Source organism: Andrographis paniculata, unplaced genomic scaffold (assembly GCF_009805555.1).
Source record: "Andrographis paniculata isolate CXL003 unplaced genomic scaffold, ASM980555v1 Contig52END, whole genome shotgun sequence".
NCBI classification, from domain to species: Eukaryota; Viridiplantae; Streptophyta; class Magnoliopsida; order Lamiales; family Acanthaceae; genus Andrographis; species Andrographis paniculata.
In genome coordinates, this window is record NW_026137587.1 from 6,416,101 (window position 1) to 6,438,564 (window position 22,464).

The window sequence follows — 22,464 nt, forward strand, 5'->3', positions numbered from 1 at the left end:
ACCCATGAGGAGGTCTATATATAAATATATAGGAACCGTTACACAGATTTTATAATTAAATTATGTGCCGGAAATCATAGAACAAAATAAAATTTATGCCAAGAAGCATTCAAATTTTATTTATTATGTGTATAATTTGTTGGTTTATTATAATTATTATTTTTTTTTTTTATGGAATCGGAAATATATATTTGAAAATCGACTAATATCTATATAGTAGTAGTAGTAGTTGGTTGGTGTGCGTAGCAAAATTTAGAAATCATTATTAAAAAGATTCAATCAATTCAAAATTAAAATCAAATGAAAGTTGAAATATGATGAAAAGCTCGTATGTCACTTTCGATAATAATATATATTGTCAAAGACAATATAATGTATTACACTCGAGATAAGTATTCAACATTTGCTCACTATTCTTTTTTTAAATATATATATATATAGATGATGTTTTTATTTTAGATATGAAAAAATTGTGTTGATAATATAAAAATAATATTTTGTGTTAGATTATATATTCGTTGTGCTTGAATAAAATATATATTATATACTCCATTTGTTTCTTAAGTATGTACTTTTTTGTTTTTTTTGCATAGATTTTAAGGTATATTAGTATTATATTGTTATATAATAGGTGATTAAAATAATCTTATTAGTATTGTATAGAAATGTAATGATATTTGTGTAATATATTATAACTTGTAAGAGTATTTGTAACGTTGGGTAGACAGTACAATTACTAAAAAAAAATGATATTTTGTTACGAGGCGGATCAAAATGAAAAAATTGATAGTTTGTTAAGAGACGAAGATAGTATTATATATTGTATTAATGTATGTATATATATTTATAATTCTTTAATAAAATAATATTTTTAGAGAATCGCGCTACTTAAAAAATACTTAAATGAACAAACTTTATTATTACATGTTGTTTTATCAATTTTTTTAATAAATTTTATACGATGTTTTCATTTCACTTTTTGTTCACCTTATTTATATATTGAAATAATATTATTTTTTATTTTTCGTGCCTAAGTAAAGTGATATAATTAATTCGGAAGGAGAAAATATAATATAAATATATGAACTGAACTGTACATAATTTATATATAACATATAATGTTGCATTAAATAAATTAATCAAGTGTTGTCCGCCCGTGTTATATGATATTGAGACAAATCACGTACCATGGAACTTATTTACCTCAATTAATCAATACCGCAACAGCCCGTATACATACATATTCATACGCATATGCATGGATCTCGTGTTAGCGATGTCATTTTTAATATTATGAATTTAGTCGTAGGTCCAGTCATACCCAAGTGGTGGGCATCCTAGACCTAGTAACCCTAGTAAGAATACGATGTAGTCTTGTACAACTCTTCCACTACGGTTTATAAAGTTTATACGCAACTATATATATATATATATATTTATATTTAATTAATTAATAATATTATTATATTACAACCTTACTAACAAAAAAAATTCAATTTCTCATTAATGTGAAGATGTTAACAATGGGAAAGTAATAACGACCCTCCCATAAATGCAGGAAAAAAAAAAAAGGCCAAAAATTCAACCCTATGTATATATATTTCCACCTCACACTTACTTAAGCATTCACGCTTTTTATTTATTATTTATTTATATTTATAGTTAATCCGGCCAGCCGCACATCGATCATTAATGTTTTCTTTTATTGAAAATCAATCCCAATGACAAATATTTAGGGCTTGAATTTTGCCACACGTTAACGCGCTTCTATTTAGGATATAATAAAATAAAAATAAATATTTAATCAACTTCGACGTACGTATGCTATAGTTTGTTTTTATCTTTATCTTTAATTTTTTAAATAAATAAAAAATAGAGATGAAAAGGGAGGAGGTCAACAAAGGGCCAAAAAAGTCAGAGGGAAGGAAAGAAAGGGCGGTTGGGACAAAAAGAGAGTTGACTAAGATATTGTTGTCTGACTGAAGACCACCGCGCACGTGCCTTGCCTCACTTGTGATCCTGGACCTGGACCTGGACCTGGACCATCATTAGCTGTCATAATTTCCGTAATTTATTTATTTATTATTATTATTAATTAATAACAATTATATATACGTCTATACTTGCTGGTGTCCACTGTCCAGCTGTTGCAACCATAAAGATTCATGTTAAAAGATATACATGAGTTAAAAGAAATGAGTATTTTGGGAATAAAAACTAATTCTTGATTAAATTTAAATAAGTTGAATAAATTATAAAATTAATAATAATAGTAATAATAATAAAACGATCACTATTAAAAGGCATCCGATCCACTCTAATTTTAGTATTTTGCCTTAATTTTACAAGCTTGATTGGGACAAATTTTGAATATATATAATTTAATTTTGAAATTAAAGAGTCGTGCTAACATGGGGCTTTTCATTTTTCACACAGACACACACTGCACCTAACCTAATTAACCTTTTGTTCTTTTCATTTGTCCAAATATAACCAAGTCTAGATTTCTTCTTCTTTCCATATTACCAGCTGCATTTATACAAATTCAAACTTGAACCAATTTCTCTATATTTCAGATCTTTGTTATTATTATTATTAAACCATAATGCAATAATCAGATATGGGAAGAAATCATATATATATATATATGTGTGTGTATATCCCAAGGAATTAAAAACCTTGGCTGGCTACAAAATGAATTTAATTTTTAGAATTGCATAATGTTTTTTTCAATACCTAACCCTAACCAAACCATTTTCTAATTCTCACAGGAAGACTGCAGCTAATTAAGCTGCTGAGCCTGATATATTTGATCAATATATATATATATATATATATATGCATGTGGAATTTGTGAAGCAGCTTACGTCTGAGTTGGAATATAAATTAATTAATTTCAAATTAAGGCCATCGTGTATATCATGATCCACACAATAATTCAGTATTTGATTGACAGTTAGAAATTAAAATGATATAATTTAAATTAATCGACACGTACATATGTATGTTAATGCAGTTTCTGACTTTTATGTATCTGAATCAGTGCTACCAGCTTCTAATATTACTAATTACTTCCTTTGGTTACTATAAAAATATATTTATATTTAACAATTGAATCATATATCATGAGTTGTTTACTTATGTTTTTATATCTTTTTTTTTTTTTTTTTTATCATAATTTACTTTACTGTCATTTCTTATAGTAATATTTTAGCAATATATAATAATGCATTTGGGCAAATACATTGCTCAACTATATACATATAAACAAACAATCAAGGTGCTAGCCTTACACATGAAAAAAACTTATATATATATATATATATGTTGTGTTAATATATTGAAATCACTTGTCACATATAGTGCACTTCGACTAGATGTGTTGTCTACATCTAGTTTATATCCGGTTGAGTTAATATATATTGTGTATTGAAATTAATTGTCGCTTATACCGTGTGTTAACTATTATTATATAAAGAATTAATATATATTAATTCTGTTTAAATGTTAACAGATAGATAACCATGGGAGGTTTGTGATGAATTAAAGGTATTCCATCAATAATTATTATTATTATTATTTTTATAAGAAGATGAAGACTCAATTTTTAGAATTTGGATTTGAATTCTTAACTATATGTAATTCTCATTTTATATAAAAGTATATTATTTTATTTTATAAAAATTACATCTAAATTACTATCCAAATCAAAATTCAAAAAAATAAAGATAAAAAAAATCTATGTAAAAAACAGAAATTTTACATATATACTATATTGATCAATTTTACTTTTATTTTTATACATGCGAATTAGGAGGAACGAAAAAGAATTTAAACAGAAAATCCTCATAGGCCGAGGGTGTGTCTGTTTGGAAAATTGGATTTTGAATTGGGATTTGAACAGTAAAAATTTTGAATTTAAATAGTTGTATGATGTGATGTTTTGAATATACAATTGATTTTTAGTATAATATAAAAAATAAAAAATAGGTATTTAATTTGATATTTTTTGTGAGAAAAAAAATAGGATGAATTGTGTATTTAAAATCCAATCCCAAAAACAAACACACCCTTAAGTGAATGGACGGAGGACGAACATTTTTGTTAGTATTTTTTTTTAGACCGAGGCCCAATATCTTTTTATTGTTTTTTTTTAAACTAAGGCCCAACATATTTTTAGTATTTTTTTAGACGGAGGCCCAATATCTTTTTATTGTTTTTTTCTAAAAATAAGGCCCAACATATTTTTCAGTATTTTTTTAGACTGAGGCCCAACATTCTCCCGTAAGACTCTGGCCTCATTAAAGTCCCACATTCAAAGTAGCACTTGTTTTACTAAAACATTCATTTCCGCTTCACACGAACAACGCTACACTGACTTGTAAAAAACCAGACCAAAGTTACATCTGGAAATAAATGAAACACAAATTCAAATCACCACCACCACCACCCAATTCCAAAATTAAGAGAGCAAACAAAGAGTGAGTGGGGATTTTACATCCCACAACGAATCTAATTACAAAAGCAGCAACTCTTCGGACAAGACACACAAAATTAACCGAACCTTAGAAAACCCGAAACTGTGTAAGCATCAGCATCAGCACCGTTTCCCCGGCGAACAAAGCAGCGGACCAGCGTCCGCCGTGAGGGCCGGGACCAAGCTCCCTGGTGCCGCTGCAAAATACTGGGACTTGGCATAGTCTGGCGCAATGCTCCCCATGCCCGATGGCACGAAATAAGCTCCGTTCAGAAACACGTCCTTGCTCGACCTCCACTTCCAGGCCTTCCACGCATCCTCTGTCTCCCTCTTCGTCACCTAATTAAATCCCAAATATATATTTATTTATATTTTAATTAATTAATTCAATATATATATATATATATATACAAAATTAATTCAATTCAACCTGCTTGGCGTAACCGTCGTTTGAGGCTACGAAGTAATTTCCCTCGCTGAGAATGGTCGGGTCGGCGCTGCCGCCGATGGCGTACATTAGCCATTCCTCGTATCGGTTGTTCGCCACGTGTGCGTACCCGTATCTAACTCTACAATGTACGTATTTTTGAAAAAGGTACAAAATAAAAATAAAAATAAAATGTGGGGGTGTTTTTATAATTTGTCAGGTTTTTGGTTACAATACCTCGGCATTCTTTGTACTAATCCAGGGCCGAAGTGGTTGAAAACCACTGTCACTTTCATCCCCCTGTCCGCTGTAAATCCGTCCCTGTGCCCCAACAGCATCACCTGAAAATCAAAACCATTCCATCATACACAATAATTATTAAGTAGCATAGGATTTAATATTATTAAATGAGCATATAAATGAACATGACTTAAAAGTCTAAGCTGTTAGTATACACATTACGTACTTTGTCATGCTGAGTGAAGTAATTATTTGAAATCGTAACAAAGCTCGAAGCGTGAGTAACATCGGTGAGGCCATCGGCGCACCGCGCCAAGTAGCAATGGTCGATCCAGACGTGCGACGATGCGAAAACGGCGATCCCATCGCCGTCGCTGCCGAGCCTGTGGCCGAGATGGCTCGGCGTGCTCCGCACCAGGCCGGGCTTCCCGGGCTTGCAGTCATGAAGGCTGATCCCGTGCACGATCACATTGGTCACGCCCTCGATCGTAATACACGGCCCGCCGGAAATCTCGACTCGAGCCCCTCTGCCGTCGATCGTCTTGTAGCTATTCATAATCAGCTCGTTTTCCAGCTTGATCACCATGTCCCTGTCGAAAATGATCCACAAGGGATCATCCTGGATCGCGGCGTACCTCAGAGTGCCCTGTTTTGGGGACTCGGCGTCGTCGGATGGGTCGGTGACGACGTAAATGGCTCCGGCCTTGCCGCCTCCGGCGTCGCTGCCAAAGCCGAGGGCGCAGTCGGCTAAAGCCTTGCGGGATGAGGCCCAGTTGGGGTCGAACCGCCAGCATGAGTCGATGGCGTTCATCATTTTTTTGGTGGAGTTCGTTGGGCGGTATTTAGATTTGGATGCATCTGTGGTGGTGGTGGTGGCGCGTGAAATGCAGATGGCTGCGAGTAGGCAGAGGAGGAGGAGGAGCGGTGGCGCCGCCATGGCCGGAGAGACTTGGGAAGGGGTAGAAATAGAAATTGGGAATGGGAAGGGATGATGAGGAATAAGATGGAAGTGTTGGTGGGAGCCATGTTTGGTTTTGGTTTTTGGAGAAATCAGATTGTTGTTTGGTGAGATTTTGGAGCTTCATTTCAACGTGCGAGCGAGACAGGACGACTATCTCTATCTATCTGGCCTTAGTAAGTATTGTTAAGTGTTGTCACTGCTGCTGAATCACCATGTTTCGGATTATTTAAGGAGGAAATCTGTCCTGCCGCCGGCGCGGCAGGTCAACGTTGACCTGAACTGAAGCGGGAAGTCAGATGGGATTCATTTTTAGTTATTTTTTTATTATATAAGTATAGTTAAAACAATATGGAGTACTACTATTATATTTTAAATAATAATAAAATATTTAATTCAATATTTTTATTAAAATAATTACGAAAATAAAAATAGTCGGTTTTTATTCTAATAATCTGAAATTCTAGTTTTAACGAAAAATGAAAAATCCAGAAGGTGAGGGAAGGGAGGTAGCAGAGACCAGACAGGATTCTCTTTCTCCTACACCGGAGACGCAACCAAAGTCCTTTTCTCCTCCATTAGATACGACGGCGGCTTCCTCCATGGAAAGCGTGGCTGCGGCGGCGCTGCGCTCGGTGCTTCAGCGAGTGAGTCAGGCTGCGGAGCGGTCAGGTCGTGGATCGGATCGGATTCGAGTGGTGGCCGTGAGCAAGACTAAGCCAGTGACAATCCTTCGGCAAGTGTACGACGCAGGCCACCGATGCTTTGGGGAAAATTACGTCCAAGAGCTCGTTGAGAAAGCGCCTCAGGTTTCTCACATTTCTGTTGCGTGATTTCAGTTTATTTGTTATCAGTAATTTTTTTTTTTTATTAGGTTAAAATTTGGTGTAACGGATTATAGACTGATATTAACCAGCAATTTTTAATTTTTTGTTGAATTGTAGCTTCCTGAAGACATACAATGGCATTTCATTGGGAATCTGCAGAGCAATAAAGTGAAGCCACTCCTAAGTGAGTTCAATATCTATCACACTCTGTTTCTTAGAAAATTTTGAGCTGCAAATTAAGCTAAAAGGGTTTCTAATTGGAGAGGATTCCATAGAAACTAGTATCAGTACATGCTTGAATATCAATCAGTCAGAACCAATAACTGGCAACCTTAATACAATATCTATACAAATTTGTACAACTGAGTGCTATTATCTACGACCTAAATCCCTGTAGATGCCTCCATGTGCTTTGCGGTCATGGGGTACCGCTGCTAAGGCTGAATTTGAACTGGTAACTACTCCCCCTTCCAGCCGCTGTTATCTACCAATGATCCGGTGGTAGGATTGTGATCCTTGCTTTAACATCACCTAGAAAATGGATAAAGCTATGTAAAAAGGTGGAAGCCATTGGCTGTATTAGTTGGCTATTTAGCAACTCGCTTACACTCCAAATTGAATGTGAATAACAGTTTCATATGTCTTGGTAGCAGCTCATTTAAGTTAAAACCTAACAACGGCTTTATTTGCTGAAATAGCAGCTTGATAACTGCCAGCCTATGCAACAATTCTGTTTCACATGGTTCTTTACTTAACTTTATTTCCCTACAGATCCAATGTCGTGATTATGTAAACTATAAGCCATACATTGGCATTTACTGATAAGATGGTTGCAGCTCAAGGGCTGTTTCTGCCTCAATAAACATTTGATCATTAAACAGGTGGCTTTTAACTCTTCACAGATAATATAAAGGAATAAATTAAAATGATGTTGGCAACATGTGGAAATTTAGAACTTGTCATAGACATTTAGTGATAAGATGCAATGGTTTTGATTTTGCTTGGTGTTAGCATATGCTTAGTTGATGTCATTTGCCATTTGGACCTAAGATTGGCATGTGAGGATATACAGCTCCGTGGCAGAAACTATTGTGTGAACTGAATTTTCTTTTGAAATGTTAAGAAACTTCTACTTAAAGATGTAAAACAACTGACAGGGGTATGTATCATCAGGAAGAAGTATTGGAGATTTATTCCTTCAGTTTTGTCATTGAAACTCTAGAAAGGATCGTTTATCTAATGTACTGGTACAGAATTCTGCATTCTAATTATTATATTGTATGTGTATTGTATTGTATGCAGCTGGTGTGCCAAATCTTGCCATGGTGGAGACTGTAGATGATGAAAAGGTAAATAAATGGAGCTTAATGCTTTCGTTCCATGTATTGGCCATTTTCAGTTTTATTAGTTCATAACCAATTTTGATCATGGTAGTGTAGGAGCTGGGCGAACAATTGCATCTAATCGTGTATCTTTATGCACTCTGATGACAGTTAGCCTCTCAGTATCTGATTTTATATTTTTACTTTTTTGCAGATAGCTAATCATCTCAACCGTGCAGTTGGAAACATTGGAAGAAAACCTCTCGGAGTAATGATCCAAGTAAATACCAGTGGTGAAGAATGTGGGTAACTTGAGTATGTCTTAATTGATTTAATTCCATCTTTGTCAAAATAGGGACGTATCTTGGAAAGCTAATCTGAACCTTTCCATTATTCTCTGCAGCTAAATCCGGTGTCGAGCCTGCTGGTTGTGTGGACTTGGTTAAACATGTTACAACAAACTGTCCTAACCTAGAATTCCGTGGCCTGATGACAATAGGAATGCCGGATTATACTTCTACCCCAGAGAATTTCGAGGTACACATCCTGTCTCAGTGGTTGTTTGTTGTAATAATCCGATTCTCATATTGTAATTGGGATGTCATCGTTGGGTGGTTCTCAGACATTAGCAAATTGTCGGAGTGAGATTTGCAAGGCACTGGGGATGGCAGAAGAGCAATGTGAGCTTTCAATGGGCATGTCCGGTGACTTTGAGCTTGCTGTGAGTGACTTCTACTATGCAACTAAATTGCTAACATGCCGGAAAACCAACAGCTCACTAAGTTATTTTCTTGTCCGAAAATGCAGATTGAGATGGGCAGTACCAATGTTAGAATTGGATCCACCATATTCGGAGCTAGGGAGTATCCGAAGAAACAAGCAAAATAGATTGGTATTATCTCTGCAACATACTGATTTCTGCTGCTTTTCTTGGCCATTTGAGGTGATTATTCGGAGCTGATAGCTAGCAACATAATTCTTTGGCTGAGTTCCATGATGTTTGTGATTATTACTGGACTATTATACATAGGTACTTCAAGTACCAACTTATTTTATAATAGGACCTTAAAAATAAAATCATTTAATAGTTCTTTGATATAATTTGCCTCAGCTCAATGCATATTCAATCAATCAATAATGTATGTGTGTAAGATAAATTTATTATATATGTGTAAGAAAATAAATCAATTTAAACACATTATAACTAATAATTTACACGGCAATTGATATTGCATGGAAGTTATATTCGACAAATTGATGAAACACCTATGAGAACGTTCAAACTCACCTCCATCCACCATCGGAAGCCGCCGGGAATTGCTGCCGGAGCCGCCACAACCAATTTTATCAATGCTACCATCAGCCGACTCTCCTCCCAAGGCCTCCACCGCGAGGTCCTCATCGCCTTCGCCTCAATGCTCAAGTCCCCCGCCACTGCTCCGGACGCCTTCACCTACCCTTCTCTCCTCAAGGCTTGCACTTCGCTCGGCTTTGATTCTCTCGGCGTCTCTCTCCACCAGCAGGTTATCGTTAATGGATACTCCTCAGACTCCTACATTTCTTCGTCGTTGATTAATTTCTACGCAAAATTGCGGAACACTGAGTATGCACGGAAGGTGTTCGATGATATGCCTCAGAGGAATATCGTCCCCTGGACTGCCATTATTTGGTGTTATTCCAATGCCAGGGATATGAATAATGCATTTTCCATTTACAACTCTCTGCAACGCGAAGGTATCGTGCCTAGCTCAATTACTATCTTGAATATGCTTACAGGAGTTTCTGAGAGTCGGCACGTCGATGTTTTGCACGCTTGCATAATTAAAAATGGCTATTTACGTGATGTGATTTTGATCAACTGTTTATTGAGTGTATATGCCAAGTGTGGAAGAGTAGAAGACGCGAGAGAGCTGTTTGATTTATTGGATGACAAAGATCTTGTTTCTTGGAATAGTCTGATTAATGCCTACTCTTTAATGGGGAACATTACTGAAGTTGTAAAGCTTTTCACAAAAATGAGGTTTGAAAGCATAGAACCAGATCAACAGACTTTCGGGTCGTTGGTGTCGGCTATTGCTAGAGAAGGTTGCGAGGAGGTGGGCAGAATTGTTCATGGGCTAATAGTAAGCTCAGGGTTTGAATCAGAAAAACATGTAGGAACATCACTTGTGTCATTTTACTCAAGATGCAGAAGGGTGGATGAAGCACTGAGAATTTTTGAGATGGCTAACGATAGAGATACTGTATTTTGGACTGCCATGATCTCCGGGCTTGTACAGAGTGATTCTGCGGACAAGGCATTGGCATTGTTTCGGAAAATGTTGGTTTCCGGAGTGCTTTTGTCTGCTGCAACCATTGCTTGTGTTCTTGCAGCTTGTGCACAGCTAGGTTCTATTAAGCTTGGAAAGTCGATACATTGCTACATGCTAAGGCAAAAGATGGCTCTAGATATTCCTTCGCAAAATTCTCTTGTCACCCTGTATGCGAAATGTGGCTTTTTGGACCAGAGTTTTACGGTCTTTAGTATGATGGCGGGAAGGGATGTCATCTCCTGGAATGCAATTGTTGCTGGTTATGCGCAGAATGGATATTTGGACCAATCGCTGCATTTATTTCATGAGATGAGGTTAGATCAGCAGCAACCGGATTCAGTAACCATAATTTGCCTTCTCCAGGCATGTGCTTCTCTCGGTGCATGCCATCACGGGAAGTTGATGCATAACTTTGTCATCAGAAGCTTTATGGGACCGTGTATCAGGATAGGCACAGCTTTGGTCGATATGTATGCTAAATGTGGTGACCTTGGTTCAGCTAGAAAGTGCTTCGACAGAATGCCCCAGCACGACACTGTTTCTTGGAGCACTATTATTGCAGCATATGGTAGCAATGGGAAAGGGGAGACTGCCATGGAGATGTATTCCAAGTATCTGCAAGATGGACTTGAACTGAATGATGTCATTTTCTTATCCGTCCTCTATGCTTGCAGTCATAACGGGCTTGTGGATTGCGGCTTGGCCTTGTTTGAGTCCATGAAAAATGATCATAATATTGAACCAAAGACTGAGCACTGTGCCTGCATTGTTGATCTCCTCTGCCGAGCTGGTAGGGTGCACGATGCGTATGATTTCTACAGGAAGACCTTTGCAAAGCCGATGGTCGATGTATTGGGAATACTACTTGATGCCTGCAGAAACTATGGCGCAGAACAGCTTGGGTGCATCATTGCCAATGAAATATCTGAAATTGAACCTGCAGATGGTGGCAAGTATGTCCAACTGGCTCACACCTTTGCTTCAATGGCCAGATGGGATGGCGTGGGAGAAGCCTGGGCACAAATGAGATCTCTTGGGCTGAGAAAACTTCCAGGTTGGAGTTTTATCGAGATGCATGGCGTGATCACCCCGTTTTTTACACGCCACACTTCACACCCTGAATATGCAAGCATAGTTTCGATATTGAAGAATCTGACAGAGGAAACTAAGGAAGTAGAATTGGTTCCAGAGCATGAAGATTTTATCCTTGATTGTGATGTTCTTTGACTAGGAGATCCATTTTCTCGACTGGACGGGCGTAAACCCAGCCTGGAGTTGCAGTTTCCAGGTATATTTATTCGAGTTTCTTGAGTTTTATTGCTAAACTGGTCATTTGTTTTGCACATTCACTTACTGCATCAGGAAAAAGGTGTACCGAGTTTTTTTAACTCAATAGTTTTCAGAACAAAAACAAGCAATGTCACTACAGCTTATTTATCCTGTACATGAATGAGCCATCGAGCGCGCAACTTATGCATATCGTAAAATGATCTCACTTTCTAACACTGGAAATTGATTTGCCGGTAAAAGATGGAAAACCATAGACTTCCTGTACCTCACCCTGAGGGAGTTTCTAACTCAAAATTCATCTATTTCTTATTGTATAATTACTGACTATGGGCTACAGCAAATATTATCTGTATGTGATGGCAATGATGCATCACTCAATTTGCTCGGTGCAGGTGTATTTCTTCGAGAGGATCGCTTGGTAGGCACTAGCACATCTTCATCTAGCTTGTCATTGTTACGATTGTCTCCATCATCGTCTTCATCTTCATTTTTGAAAACAGGATGGATGTAGGCGTATTGGAGGTAGCTCTTCAAGTTCAGGTTTGGTTCTCTTGCGCGCTCTAGGATATCTTTCATCATTGTTTCCTGGAATGGAATATATATACACACAGCAAGAGGTAAGATCAAAGATAGTTAGTTAAACAGAAAGTATTATAATAGTTTAGGAGTTTTGACAAAACCTGTAAGGGATATCTAACAAAAGCTGGTTCATAACGGGCCTTGCAGAATCTGTGGAACCAAATGGTCAAAACTGGAAGCACGATAAGAAATGGCGTGGACTGAGCAGCACCTTTGGTGCTCAGTAATCCCATCAGTATAAGCTGCGAGAATACAAGGGCAGAGATTATTCGACCATGGACATCCGGCCAAAATGCAGCACCACTTTCGTATTCTTGATTATACACGTTTATGATCTGCACAGGGAGGTGACCAAGAGGACATACATACATACATCAGTTTGTGAATAAGCAACAGAGAGTTAAAGGAGTACAGAGGCCAATTTAATTTTACCTGATGGCGAAACACTACATACGCCAGGGCGAAGAAAACCAGTATGAAAGGAATGAAAACAGGTGTGACCACTGCATAGACAAGGCCTAGAAGAAAATACAGTTGTATCTGTGGTTCACCTGTATTGAATCCAATGCTTCCCGGATCCATTGCTTCATCCCTATCCTTTTCCGTCTTCACCAGGAAGAAGTTTTTCAGATGGAAGATTATCAAAGGCTTCAACCTCAAGATTTCTCCCGCCACACCAGCCCATCCGTCCACCATTACATAGGTAATGAAGAAAGTTGCTTTCATAGGGATTGCGACACCGATTGTTTTAGGGATACTGCAATATGAAATTACTTTTGTTATGAAAAATATGAACTGCTTCAAGATTTTCTAAATCTTAACTCACAGTAACATACTCATTTGCAGACTGATGGATGAAGCTGTCTAGTTGTTGAAATGCAGTTCCAGCTATTACACTCACGAGGAAGACGTTGACAAAGTTGAAGATGTAATATCTCGTGGCGGCTCTCCTCTCCAGAGCTGATATGGACAGAAATCCCTCAAATTTGGACATTATCATAAGTATTGTTGGTAGAACGACCAGAAAAATCTTCAAAGCAATCCCTGGAAGAAAACCTTGGATCACCGACTTGATAAAGGGCCTATATGATGAAGACATGGTCAAGCATCAAGATTAATAATAGCCAGATGTTTGGGAAAGCAACAATACCGATATACTACTTACACTTCAATTATCGGCTTGAGAAATGGTACTGCTTTTTCAATACCCTCTATATTTGCAAGAGATTGCACAAAAGTGACGGGGATCATGAAGAAGAACGTGAGGAAGAAGAAAGCAACAGTGGTGATTAGCCTCCGGATAGTCAGAGAAACGTAGGGAATCGCAAGGTTATCCCAGTAGACATCCCGGGGTTCAGATGCCCACTCTGTCAGCCACACTGTGGGATTTCTGGTTTGTTGTGTCTGTGCGCAGACCGCAGCGCCCCACCTTGTCTTAAAGGAGACAAATGCCGCTGGCATGATGCATTTTGGATCGGTTTTCACCCTCTCCCTCTCTGCAGCTATCTGCATTTTCAGCACAGTGATCATGTCAAAAGAAGGTATGATCTTCATATAGCTATGATTTGAGATTGAACTATTGTGATTACTTCTCTTGACAGTCTCTCGATTGCAGCCATCTGATGGTCAATCGCATCCACTTCTTCCCCCCAAAGGCCAAGAAAACCAGTCTGTAAGTTTGAAAATTTAATCGATACCGTGAAGAAAGCTATGCAATAAAAACATTTCTTTGAAACTTTTAAATCAAATCAGTTCAAGAATGAGGTACCTTTGTCGTTGGTCGTTTTTCTTGATTTCTCGAGTATTTCAGTTGGTAATAGTCGAGCCAATTCTGTTTGCTTTTCTTCTCCTTAACTAGCTTGGCAAGTTTATTAGCATTGATTACAACCTGAATGATCATTAGCAGAATCTCTTACTGTCACTCCAATTTAGATCGTAAATACTAACATCTGCAGGGAATCTCAGCATGAAGGCAAACCTGATGAGTTAGATAGTGATCAGGATGGTTAACCATGAAGAAATGCTCGACAGATTCGCCCACAGTTTCATCGAGGTCCGGTGGCACATTTTGAACAAGAACCTAGCCAAGATCAATGTCGTAAGAAATCGATCATGCTTCGGCTACACAAAGAAATGATCTTACAGTGAACTGATCAGGACGACGTTTCTCAGAAGCAAGAAAGTGCAAGCGCATCGTTGCGACCCTTTCGTACTCCTTTCGCAAAGTATAGCAAGTCCAGAAAGTAAAGGTGTAGATCATCACTATATGCGTCCAAAACCTGCGTAAAAGCAAGTCAGACATCTAAAACACAGACAAGATACTACGACATTGGAGTATTTGTAAGCATTCCAACCTCGGCGACTTGAGTGGAATGTTCGATATAGAGAGCTTATCGATGTTACTGAACTCCAACTTATTACTATGCTGCGACTTCGCCAAGGTGTCATTAGTCCAGTTGACGGGCACCAAGATCGCCCACGAGAGCAGCGCCACGGGGACAAATATCTTAAGCCTGAAATTACCAACGGCGAGCAGCATTGTTAAAACCACAACTGACTGCGAAACAAGACAGGGATGACGAACTAGAACTATTACCCGAGCAGATAAATCCTCAAGTACACGGCAGAATCGAGGCCGGCGTGATCAATGAGCTCCGGCTCGGGCATTCTCAGCGCGTCGGGTACCCAGTTCAAGAACCTGATGTATGATCTCCAATCCAAATTCACAAACTTGGTGACGAACGAGCCCGAATGCATCGGGCTGCTTCTCAGGCCCTTGATGTACCATTTCGGAAAATAGACTCTGTCATTGATCGGCTGCAGCCGCAGAACTGCGAATGCTACCAAGAATGCCACTGCAAACAGAATGTTTATTCCGGCAGCCACGCCGATGTCCCCAAATGTCGCCATTGCCTACTACAAACTAACAAAAAGTAAGGAGGAGTGATCTCCTGAAAAGTTCTCGTATTAAAAGACAAAAAAAGAAAAAAACAGAGGATACATGAGTCAATGGCACCAAGGCAATCTACTGTCTTTTCTTAGTCTTTTCAACTTTGGTTTCGAACAATGAATAGTCAAAACAATTTTAAAAGTTTATTTTTCATACAAAACATCGAATGCGACGCTCTCAACGAAAAATAATAACATAAACCAGTGCACTGAAACATAAATCTATCAATTTGACCTAATCTGAAGAGGTAGCAGAAACAGCAAATCCCTAATTAGTTTTCTGCAAAATCGATCAAAACACCAATCCCAACAAGAACTGAAAAAATAAATAATCTGCATTCGAAAGACAGAAGCTTTTCTCAAACAGACCTGTAACAAGAAGTTCAAAGTTCCAATCTATCTGCCTGCAGGGTCAATCGAAGAAGCCAAACCACACTCGATTAAGTTACAGACATGAATTAGTGTAGAGAATCCAGGCGCAAGAAAAGGAACAGAGGCTTCATGTGGGAAAGTTTGTACAGAAGGGAAGAAAGAATCTTTGTAATGAAGCAGATTTCGATTTTTTGTTTTTTTTTTTTTGCCCTTAAGCCTGAACTGGCTGGCACTTTCCTTCCGACCCTTTTAAATTTGTTGATCTTTTTTTAAAAAAAATCGTTTCTTTCTTCGGAAACGTTTGGATTGAAGTCGGCACTGATGGCATCCATTAAAGAGTGGTTTATTGTGCAATTAATATGCAGATTTGACTGTAGAAAAATATAAGAAAAAGAAGGTGATTTGTTGTCGGCATTTTGCCCACGTGGTGCCCAAATGCAAAATATTATAACGGCTACTATTTTTCCCCGCCGCCCCACGCCCTGATTCAGCGCGTGGTGCGCGTGAATTCCGTCGTTTTCGTTATTGAAAAAGGTTAATACTATACTCTATACTCTATAGTATTACATTTCAACACTATAAATTCAATTTTATAATACTAATTGCATATTTACTGTTTAAATAATATTCTTGATATTTACTTTATGTTTCATTTTATTTAATATTTAAAATATTTTTATATTTGTATAAATATTCTTTTATTAGTATTACAATATATTAATGAAAGAATTTTTTGTAATATTTTTTTAATTTGTATTATATTTTGATATAATAATTAATATTCAAATATCAACACGTAAAAAGTAGACGAGACATTGTAAGTTCATAAATTCGGGGTAAAATAATTTTTTTATATGTATTGTTTTGGTAAAAAGTTCATTATTTAATATGGATAATATTTGGGTGTTTTTAATCTAATATAATTCGTAGCCCATATTTTGGTAAGTATACTAAGGGTGTGTTTGGTTGAGAGATTTGGTCCAAATCTCACTATTCATTCAAAATTTTCTCTCCAAAAATATCAAATCAAACACCTATTTTTTATTTTTTATATTATACTAAAAATCAATTTTACATTCAAAACATCACATCATCACCTATTTATATCACATCATACAACTATTCAAATTCAAAATTTTTACTATTCAAATCCCAACTCAAAATCCAAACCCCCAAACAAACACACCCTAAGAATCAGCATATCAAAATTGGTGAAAAATTGCCATAATAGAATGGGCTAACATGTAAACTATGATAATTATTATTACCAAACATAAAGACATTTTGATGTATGAATAAGGAGAATATTTTGTGGCCCCCTTTATCCAAAAATTTCGAATACTATGACTTTTTAGGTGCAAAAGTAGAAATTGAAAATTAAAATAATTAAAAAGAAAAGAAAGAGGGCCCTCAAAGAAAATTATGGAGCAATTTTGTTATGGTATTGTTCCCTTAAATTCCACAATACGAAAATCCATGTAATAATTTTATCATGCTAATGTTTGCTTTCTTGGATTTGTCTTCATGGTATTGTTGGGCATTATTTAAGGGTGTGTTTCTTTGTTACTTTTTATTTTTTATTTTTATTTAAATATAATTTGTGAATAAAATAATAGCACCTAACGGATTAGGTTAGACACAAATTTAGAATAAATATAATTAATAATATATTATTAAAAATAATTATTTTATAATATAAATTAGTATTAAAAATATTTATCCAACTTACAATATAAGATATTAGTATTTTTATTTAATACTTCAATATTATGTAACTAATGCACACAACTACTACAAATATCAATGTCATTTTATTTGGTATTATATACATATACTCCCTCCGTCCCGGTGCAAGGTTGTCATTTAGTTTTTGCACGTAGATTTTTTAATATTAGTATTATAATGAGTTGTAGTGAAAAAGATGAAAATATCCCTATTAGTATTGTATAATATAAAAGTAATGACATTTGTGTAATATAGTGTAAGTTAGAAGAGTATTTATTATATTAGGTAGGTAGTACAATTACTATATTAAGAAATATTATATTAAGAAATTGTAACTTTATTTTGGGACAGATGAAAATGAAAAATGACAATTTTTCGATGGGACGAATGGAGTATAATATTAGTATTTAAAATTTTACGTCCAATTCTTTTGGGAACACACAAAGAAAATTTTTTCTTTTAATTGTTAAGATTGTATAGTAAAATTCAAATGAAAAAATAAAAAAAAACAAATACAAATACATTATGAGGGTGTTTTTTTTATTTCAAATAAAGAATTCTACTATTTAGCCAATATTGTTCGTGATAAAAATATACTTCTTCCGTCCCGGTGCAAGGTTGTCGTTTGGTTTGTACATATAGATTTTTTATATTAATATTATAATGGATTATAGTAAAAAAGACAAAAATACCCCTATTGTGTAATATAAAAGCATTTGTGTAATATAGTGTAAGTTGGAAGAGTATTTATTATTGTAGACATGTAGTACAATTATTAAATTAGGAAACGATAATTTTGTTTTAAAACAAAAAATGAAAAGTGACAACCTTTCAATAGATTATAATAAAGTATTATTTAAATAAAAAATTCAAAATAAAAATTTTAATTTAAAATTAAAAACTCAACAAATCTATTTCGTTCTTATATGTAACAAAAAAAAAAGAATTATATTAACATTAATTATTACAAAACCATTGTAACATAAAATAATACTATAACGATTGTATTAAATTACGGTATTAATAATTTTTTGAGTTATTAAAATAATTCAGAGTATTGATATGTTACCTAAGCTGAAGATTAATCTAAAACAAATTGAAAGCAATTCTTGATTTTCAATAAAAATTGATTTAGATGACAACTCTCTGTACCAACTCCAATAATAATATACTAATATGGTTTACATATGGCTGACATACACCATATATTTTAATTATTTTAATGTAGGAGTGAGTAGTGTATGTAATGTAAGCAGCAATTATCGACTTTTTATTACTAATTTATTAACTTGTCGTTACCACTAATGGTACACTTGTCGCAAGTCTGTCAAACCAATAGCCTATAGATATACAATCTGTCTAATCATGACGTGCTTACAAACTTACAATATAAATTTATTAAAAAAAAAAAAAAAAAAAAAGTTCATCCAACCTCTTCTGTATATATCACATGCTCTATTACTTGCAATTCAAACCCAAACTCGAATTTATCTGAAAAGAGAAAAGGCCTCCTCCAATCCAAACTGCTAAAAATGTATGCCATTGCTAATAACTAACTAACTAACTAACGACCAGAAAAGAGATTAACGAACCCATGATGTGAGCCAATAATGTCCCAATCCTCTGCTGAATTAGATGAAGAAGAAGAAGACGACAATGTCATAAGTGCCACCACAATCGACCTCATGCTTGGCCTCAATTCTGGGTTCTCATCTGTGCAAGCTTTTCCCAAAAGCGCTACCTGCAACCCAATACAATACAATACAATACAATACAATTCATTAAGACGATCTCATTCTCAGGTCAGGGATCGATCATCCATGGAAATGCAATACCTTAGAGACTGAATCGGGAGGGTAGTCATCTCCCATCCTCGGATCGACCAGCTTACGCAGAGCTTCCGCTTGATCCGGCTGCTCGAAAGCTTCCTCAAACTGTCGATGGTACCAAATATTTTAGAATCGTTTAGCCAAGATCATCCAACACAAGTTATATATGACTAGAACTAGAAGCAGCCTTACCAGAGCAACAAGGCCTTTCGATGCCGCTGACCCAAATGTATCATCATTCTTCACGATTGCTTCTTTCGCCGATATCAATTCAAAGAGCACCACGCCAAAAGCATACACATCGATTTTTGTCGAAACATCGCCATACTGCGCATATCTGATGCAGAGAGCAAAACCAACTAGTAGTCGAATTAACACTATTAAATGACCATCTCACCTACAAATATATATATATATAAAGCAGACATACTCTGGAGGCATGTAGCCGAAAGTTCCTACAAGACGCGTTTGTAAAGAGGCACCTCCTACTTCCGTAAGCTTTGCGAGCCCAAAATCAGCAACCTTAATAGCATTCAGTCTAGTTTTAGATGTGTCAGATCCGCAGTTGCAGGAAATGAGTTCAAACAAGACCAACCTTGGCGTGAAAGTTGTTGTCGATCAAAATATTTGCAGATTTGATATCACGATGGATGTACATTGGGACAGTATGCTCATGTATGTACTCTAGCCCCCTAGCCGAATCGAGAGCAATTTGAACCCTCGATGACCACGATAGAGTATCCATTGCTATAAAAACCAAAGTCATTAACAAAGCCATCAAATGCATTCGCCGAATAAATATACTAAGTAGCTGTGGCTTCACAGTTTCTTACCTATGCCGCGCAAATGTTGACTAAGGTTTCCATTGTCGATATACTCATAAACAAGAAACAAAGAACTTTCGATGCAATATCCTATCAACCGCACCTGCACTTTGTAAAGATCGAAAGTTGAGATTTTTCAGCTCAAGTCGAGGATCATCGACTTCAAAGGAATATTACCAAGTTCACGTGATGCACGTGTGTAAGAACATTCAGCTCGGCGAGAAACTCCTTGGATGCTTGCATGTCCATCTTTTTTATCGCGGCTTTCTGATATCGCAACCGGGGAAACGAGCACACTAAGTTATCAGTGATGCAATATTGTAATTTCGAAAGCATAGATATATATATAAGCACAAACCTCGCCCCTTATCTCGGCGTAGTAAACAGATCCAAAGCCACCTTGTCCGATTTTGTTAGACACACTGAAATCATTCGTCGCGGCAATAAGTTCAGCCAATGAAAACTCCACCGATTTTTCCACCGTGATGCCCCTGAGCATCGGATTGGTATCAGGAGCAGTGGATGCATCAGATCCCGAAGCTTTTTCCAGTACATTAAGATATGAGTTTCATAAACGAATATGTATCTAATCTATGCAGCTTGTTGATCTTGATGAAGTTTGAGAATTACCAGGTGCATTCTCAATGTTTTGATCGCCATGAAGAAATGTTTCTTTCGGCTCCGGCTTTCTCCTGCAGAAGACAAAATAGACACACCCCGCCAGTGCGACAGTCCCGACCACTGCTGCAACAGATGTGCCAGCAATTGCGCCAGTCGAGATTCCTGATACAAAGCACTCGACTTAGACACTGATAGGATGAAGCATTTGTCGATTAATCGAACCACAAGAGACCAAAGAAGATCAAACCACTTGCACTGCAAAAACGATATGTAACATTAGATACACACCAATGTCATGTGTGTATACAAGGCTAAACAAGTTCATCTTGGCCATACTCACCTTGAATTCAATGGAGGATAAGTTCCATTTTCATCTACAAAAACCAAAAAAAACTCATCAGATCAGTGTAGCAGAGTGTCAACAATACAGAGAAACTGAGAACAAAGCTAAAACAATCCACAGAATTCACACTTTCTCGAATCAATTACCTCTTCCGGGAATGAAAACCAGACCGCTACCGCGGCTAAAATCTACACCAGGATTGTAATCCTGCAGCAGCCTCTCAGGAAGGCCAGATTCATTAGCTACCGAAGACAAACTCTCACCAGGACGAAGAGGATAACTAACAAACATTCCATAATCTTTCGACACACGGCTGTTACCACACGAACAATTAACCACAACATTCAAACTTGCACTGACCGGAATACTTCCCTGATCATAACTATTGAATCGCTGCATCATCTCCACAGTAGTGAGGTTTGAATAATATTGTGTTGCTATCAGATTGTAAGAGTCATCAGTCTCAGCTGCATATGCAAACTGGTGTCCCATGAACTCTCCATTGACACAACTGCAGGAAAATGGCACAATCACTCGGCGACCAGCCTGGATGTTGTCCGGATTGGTGATCCAAGGATTGTGCCTAACGACAGTATCAACAGTTGTCGATAACCTCAAGGCGACGAAGGAGAGTGTCGAGTTCGGCCACATGTAATAAGAGGCCAACGCATCGCACTCTCGGCTACATTTCGATTCGACACGAATACAGGAAATACTCAGCATCAGAAAGCAAGAAACAACACTGATCCACATATGTTCTTGCATCTCCATAATTCTTAACATTCTTTTCTACCATGTACGATCATTAAAGAGAAAACCAAGAGAAGAATATGTATGTATTCATGTTCTTCTCGGATAGATGAGTTTGGTCTGCCATGGAGGTTGTTGAACTATGCGGTCTACTCGATCAGTCAACTGCAGTATAAAATTACCAATTTGTAAATTACCCCTATGGCTAAGTGGCCGACATTTTTTGACTAATTGTCTAGTCGACAGTTGGTGGGATTTTGTTTACTATTCGAAGGCGAGGAAGACTGAAGCTAAATTACAAATTTCCAGGTCAACATTATTGCACTTCTTTATGCAGAAAAATCAGCTGGTTATAGTTAATTTTCGAATACAAAATTTCATATCAGATCACACACGTAATTTAGTCACTATTAATTAAATTAATTAATCAGTGAATTTTATATACAGTAAATAATGAGCTTGTTCACACTAGTAAATATTACTATTAAACAAATACAATTACATATTACCAAAATATTTCTTATATTACCAATACAATTATTTGTACCTAATATGAAAAACACAATACAAATTGAACAAAATATTTCATGTTGCATATTGGAATGGAAGCGAATGATGT

The 22,464-nt window shown here is 36.5% G+C and overlaps 4 protein-coding genes and 1 pseudogene across 7 annotated transcripts; 2 read left to right on the forward strand and 3 right to left on the reverse strand.

Moving 5' to 3' along the window:
• Positions 1–4,307: 4,307 nt before the first annotated feature.
• Positions 4,308–6,093, reverse strand: LOC127254298 (probable pectate lyase 16). Its single transcript, XM_051279336.1, has 4 exons — positions 5,371–6,093; positions 5,142–5,245; positions 4,908–5,046; positions 4,308–4,816 (listed from the first exon to the last, which is right to left on the reverse strand). The coding sequence occupies exons 1-4, from the start codon at positions 6,079–6,081 to the stop codon at positions 4,598–4,600; spliced, it is 1,173 nt and encodes a 390-aa protein (XP_051135293.1). The 5' UTR covers positions 6,082–6,093; the 3' UTR covers positions 4,308–4,597.
• Positions 6,094–6,561: 468 nt separating this feature from the next.
• On the forward strand, positions 6,562–9,352 carry LOC127254299 (uncharacterized). The gene is made up of 7 exons (XM_051279337.1): positions 6,562–6,911; positions 7,047–7,113; positions 8,232–8,278; positions 8,466–8,553; positions 8,655–8,788; positions 8,874–8,972; positions 9,059–9,352. The coding sequence occupies exons 1-7, from the start codon at positions 6,582–6,584 to the stop codon at positions 9,137–9,139; spliced, it is 846 nt and encodes a 281-aa protein (XP_051135294.1). The 5' UTR covers positions 6,562–6,581; the 3' UTR covers positions 9,140–9,352.
• A 77-nt stretch (positions 9,353–9,429) lies between these two features.
• LOC127254297 (pentatricopeptide repeat-containing protein At4g04370) lies at positions 9,430–12,720 on the forward strand. 2 transcript variants are annotated; one of them, XM_051279334.1, is made up of 4 exons: positions 9,430–11,851; positions 12,246–12,271; positions 12,354–12,470; positions 12,580–12,720. In XM_051279334.1, the coding sequence occupies exon 1, from the start codon at positions 9,520–9,522 to the stop codon at positions 11,788–11,790; it is 2,271 nt and encodes a 756-aa protein (XP_051135291.1). In that variant the 5' UTR covers positions 9,430–9,519; the 3' UTR covers positions 11,791–11,851; positions 12,246–12,271; positions 12,354–12,470; positions 12,580–12,720. The 2 variants fall into 2 exon arrangements, with proteins under 2 accessions (XP_051135291.1, XP_051135292.1); XM_051279335.1 differs by lacking the exon at positions 12,246–12,271.
• On the reverse strand, positions 11,914–16,059 carry LOC127254296 (calcium permeable stress-gated cation channel 1-like). 3 transcript variants are annotated; one of them, XM_051279332.1, is made up of 12 exons: positions 15,751–16,059; positions 15,029–15,345; positions 14,787–14,945; positions 14,576–14,711; positions 14,411–14,512; positions 14,201–14,320; positions 14,022–14,102; positions 13,598–13,938; positions 13,269–13,514; positions 12,865–13,189; positions 12,534–12,767; positions 11,914–12,438 (listed from the first exon to the last, which is right to left on the reverse strand). In XM_051279332.1, the coding sequence occupies exons 2-12, from the start codon at positions 15,340–15,342 to the stop codon at positions 12,178–12,180; spliced, it is 2,319 nt and encodes a 772-aa protein (XP_051135289.1). In that variant the 5' UTR covers positions 15,343–15,345; positions 15,751–16,059; the 3' UTR covers positions 11,914–12,177. The 3 variants fall into 3 exon arrangements, with proteins under 3 accessions (XP_051135289.1, XP_051135287.1, XP_051135288.1); XM_051279330.1 differs by having other exon boundaries at positions 15,029–15,348; XM_051279331.1 differs by having other exon boundaries at positions 15,029–15,355.
• A 2,691-nt stretch (positions 16,060–18,750) lies between these two features.
• On the reverse strand, positions 18,751–21,920 carry LOC127254592 (chitin elicitor receptor kinase 1-like; annotated as a pseudogene).
• Positions 21,921–22,464: the final 544 nt, after the last annotated feature.